Source organism: Otolemur garnettii, unplaced genomic scaffold (assembly GCF_000181295.1).
Source record: "Otolemur garnettii isolate 467f Iridium unplaced genomic scaffold, OtoGar3 scaffold00043, whole genome shotgun sequence".
Classification (NCBI taxonomy): domain Eukaryota; kingdom Metazoa; phylum Chordata; class Mammalia; order Primates; family Galagidae; genus Otolemur; species Otolemur garnettii.
Window position 1 is genome coordinate 10937849 of NW_003852438.1, and position 4222 is coordinate 10942070.

Here is a 4222-nt window from a genome sequence, read left to right on the forward strand (position 1 = left end):
TCGCTTGAGCCCAGGAGTTGGAGGTTGCTGTGAGCTGTAATGCCACGGCACTCTACCCAGGGGGACAGCTTGAGGCTCTGTCTCAAAAAAAAAAAAAAGCCCATCACATCCTTTCAGCTTCTCCCACTCTCTGGGTAAGATATCTCTATCTCTATCAATATCGATATAGATACATGAAATTTTGGCAGTGCCTGTAGCACCCTACCCACTGGGGCCGGCCACATATACCCAGGCTGGCAGGTTCAAATCTGGCCAGGGCCAACTAAACAACAATGACAACTGCAACAACAAAAAAAATAGCTGGGAGTTGTGGTGGGCACCTGTAGTCCCAGCTACTGGGGACGCTGAGGCAAGAGAATCTCTTAAGCCAAAGAGTTGGAGGTTTCTCTGAGCTGTGACGCCATGGCACTCTACCAAGGGTGACATAGTGAGACTCTGTCTCAAAAATAAATTAATTAATTGAATAAAATAAAATAAATATTTTTTTTTAGACAGAGGCTCAGTATGTTGCCCTAGGTGGAGTGCTATGGCATCACAGCTCACAGCAACCTCAAACTCTTGGGCTGAAGTGATTCTCTTGCCTCAGCCTCCTGAGTAGCTGGGACTATAGGTGCCCGCCACAATGCCCAACTATTTTTTGTTGTTGTTTGCAGTTGTCATTGTTGTTTAGTAGGCCGGTTCAAACCCGCCAGCCCCGTATATGTGGCCTGTGCCCCAGCCACTGAACTACAGGCACCGAGCCAAAATGTCTATCATATTAAAAATGCTTTTCTGCCTGTAGACCCAGCTACTTGGGAGGCTGAGGCAGGAGAATCGCCTAGGCACTCTACCTAGGGCGATAAAGTGAGACTCTGTCTCAAAAATAAATAAATAAAAATGCTTTTCTTGGGCTGGGGTAGTGGCTCACACCTGTAATCCTAGCACTCTGGGAGGCCTAGACAGGTAGTTTGCTTGAAGCTCACAGGTTCTAGACCAGCCTGAGGAAGAGTGAGACCCTGTCGGGCGTTGTGACGGGCGCCTATAGTCCCAGCTACACGGGAGGCTGAAACAAGTGACTCAGCCCAAGAGTTTGAGGATGCTGTGAGCTGTGACCCCTCAGCTCTACCAAGGGCACTCTACTCAGGGCAACAAGTGAGACTCTGTCTCTTTTTATTTCCTCCCAAGTAGCTGAGACTAGTGCCTGCCACAATGCCCAGCTATTTTTTTGTTGTTGTTGCAGTTGTCATTGTTGTTTTGGCAGACCCTGGCCGGGTTCGAACCCGCCAGTCCCAGTGTATGTGGATGCCGAGCTACAGACGTCAAGCCGAGACTGTCTCAAAAAAAAAAATTCTTTTCTTCGCTGTCAATCTTTTCTCAATAATTGGATCTTTGTGCAACGAGCAACTGAATCTAGACAGAACTCCTGCAGTTCTGACTGCACAGTTCAACATAGTGAATGGTACTGCAAAGGCCATCGCTGGCCCTTGAAAGATGGAACTATGTTTCGTCAAGCTATATCTAGATTATTCTCACTTAGTTTTTGCTAAGACCTAAATGGCCGTATGTAATTTCTATTTTACAAATGAGAACACTAAGGCTCAGAGAAGCGATTCGCCCAACGTGGAGTCAGGTTCAAATCTAGTTACTGTTTAACTCTACCCTCTAGACTATATACCATCTCTCTAAAAATCCTATTCAGTTCAAATGCGAGAAGCAGTCCCCTCAGCTGAAAAACTGAATAAACCGCAATCGCGGATGGAACAAGTTCACTGTCGCCGGCTGCGTGTTGGTTTCTTGCGTCATCATGCTGCGCGGCTGCCTCTCGCACGCCACGCGAGAGGACGGGATCTCCGCGCGGGGGGCGTGCCCTGGCTGTACATGGCGCAAGATGGCGCTGCCCATTGCTTGTTCTTTGCTCTTGTGCCGTTGGGGTGCTAAACGATTGGGGATTGCCGCTGCAGAGGCTCGGAGAGGTAGGGTTATCTTTTTTAAATTCTCTTTTACCTCCAAAATGGTTTCTGTTATTCCTGGAGCCCTCACCGAGTAACAACTCCGAACCTCTCGGGTCGTTTTCCCTTTCTCCGTCTGCGCTGGTCTCGACATTACAAATCTGGGGCACCATCTAATTTCTTGAAATCCCGGGGTTTTCCCAATACGAGTTTTTCACTTCTTAGGACTGCCTATACTACAGAGACCACAAACTTTTGCCCGCTTGTCATTCTCTTATTTCCTCGTGATTTTATGATTGCCTCATTCAGACCGGAATATTGTCACCAGCCCTAGGGTTCTTGCCCATGTTATTACTCCATCTTTTTGCTCTGCCCGCAGGCATCAGTTTCAAACTGGAAGAAAAAACCGCCCACAGCAGCCTAGCACTCTTCAGAGGTGACACAGGTGTCAAATACGGCTTGGTGGGATTGGAGCCCTCCAAGGCCCTGAATGTGGAGCGCTTCCGGGAGTGGGCAGTGGTGCTGGCAGACACAGCGGTCACCAGTGGCAGACACTACTGGGAGGTGACAGTGAAGCGCTCCCAGCAATTCCGGATAGGAGTGGCAGATGTGGACATGTCTCGGGATAGCTGCATTGGTGCTGATGATCGTTCCTGGGTGTTCACCTATGCCCAGCGCAAGTGGCACACCATGTTGGCCAAAGAGAAAGCCCCAATTGAGGGTATTGGGCAGCCAGAGAAGGTGGGGCTACTGCTGGAGTATGAGGCCCAGAAGCTGAGCCTGGTGGATGTAAACCAGGTCTCTGTGGTCCACACATTACAGACAGATTTCCGGGGTCCAGTGGTACCTGCCTTTGCTCTTTGGGATGGAGAGCTGCTGACCCACTCAGGGCTTGAGGTGCCTGAAGGTCTCTAGTATGTCCATTACTGGAGTCCTTAATCATGCTGTTTGGCGAGCCTCCTTTTGAAAGCATTTGAAGCTTTTTTACTTTGCCACAAGCAATCTCTAGCTCTCACAGTTCATTGTCCAGTTCTCTGTGCAACATCTTAGTCATCTTCCTCTTTCCCCTCCTGTGAAAGCTAGACGTAATTTCCTAGGCTCCCATGGACATATTTTCCCTGATCTGCTTCCTTCAGTGCCCTCGGCCTCCCTGTGTCCAGGCCTTTCTCAGACTGAGGTCTTCTCCTCTTTCAGCTTTGTTTGAATTTGTCACTGTGATCTCTCTCCTTTCCTTGGCTCACATGTAACTTGTTCTTGGGGCTCTACTCAATCTCTCCAAAGTAAATCCTTTCTACCTCTGGCTAGAGGAGTGGTGCAATCAAATTGCCTGGCCCTTTCTCTATAGCACATACAGTCTGGCCACTGGCTCCCTCGCTTAGTGGGTCAGAGTGAGGACAGAGCCCTCCTTTCCCAATTTTCAGTGCCATAGACACTCAGCCCCACACAGCTGCAGCTACTCTCACCCTGAGTCAGTCTACATTAATGTGTACAATTGTGACACCCAGCCAATCTGTCAGTCATTGTCCCAGTTATGACTGTATGCAAAGGAGAAGAGACACTTGGGGGATATCTAGGGGATTAATGGCTAGAAACTATTCTTGAGAAGTTTTATCTTCATTTCTGCCACAGTGGAAACTTCCTGAGGAAGTAGGAAGGATTGAGGTTTTGCACAATCCAATTTGGGGCCTGTTGAGACTCATACTTCCTCTCCCTTTGGCAGTAGAATATACTTAACCTAAAGCAGTATTTGGGGTTGAGAAAAACCTGGTGGGGTAAGTGTGTAAAATATGTATTGTTTGGGCTCTGTCTGACCTTGTGGTTCCATCTTATTCTACCTTCTGTGATGGTAATGAAGCTGGATATCCCTAGGGGAGAAAGAGAAGTAGTGGGTTTAACAAAAATAATTTGTGTAATTAAAGTTTATTTGAACACAAAATACTTTCTCTGTCTATACAATAGCAGTTGACAGTAGCAGCAGTATGTCCTGGCCAAGGGGAGCTTCTTTCTCCAAACTATATATAATATATATATATATTTATTTATTTTGAGACAGAGCCTCAAGCTGTTTGCCTGGGTAGAGTGCTGTGACATCACAGCTCACAGCAACCTCCAACTCCTGGGCTCAAGTGATTCTCCTGCCTCTACCTCCCTAGTAGCTGGGATTACAAGCGCCCGGCTATTTTTTGGTTGTAGCTGTCATTGTTCTTTGGCAGGCCCAGGCTGTATTTGAACCCTTAGCTGCTTGAGCCACAGGCACCGAGCCATCTCCAAACTATATATATATATATATATAT

The 4222-nt window shown here is 47.7% G+C and overlaps 2 protein-coding genes across 2 annotated transcripts in view; one reads left to right on the forward strand and one right to left on the reverse strand.

Moving 5' to 3' along the window:
* Positions 1–4222, reverse strand: part of GLS2 (glutaminase 2) — a 26047-nt gene that overhangs the window by 375 nt on the left and 21450 nt on the right. The window contains exon 17 of the mRNA XM_012805506.2: positions 63–77. Coding sequence (XP_012660960.2) covers positions 63–77 — 15 coding nt within the window. The remainder of the gene's footprint in view (positions 1–62; positions 78–4222) is intronic.
* Positions 1763–3229, forward strand: SPRYD4 (SPRY domain containing 4). The gene is made up of 2 exons (XM_003790531.3): positions 1763–1952; positions 2308–3229. The coding sequence occupies exons 1-2, from the start codon at positions 1784–1786 to the stop codon at positions 2841–2843; spliced, it is 705 nt and encodes a 234-aa protein (XP_003790579.2). The 5' UTR covers positions 1763–1783; the 3' UTR covers positions 2844–3229.

Coding starts and splice junctions, on each gene's coding strand:
- SPRYD4 (XM_003790531.3), top strand. CDS start 1,784: ATGCTGCGCGGCTGCCTCTCGCACGCCACGCGAGAGGACGGGATCTCC. Junction 1,953..2,307: donor CGCTGCAGAGGCTCGGAGAG/GTAGGGTTATCT, acceptor CTCTGCCCGCAG/GCATCAGTTTCAAACTGGAA.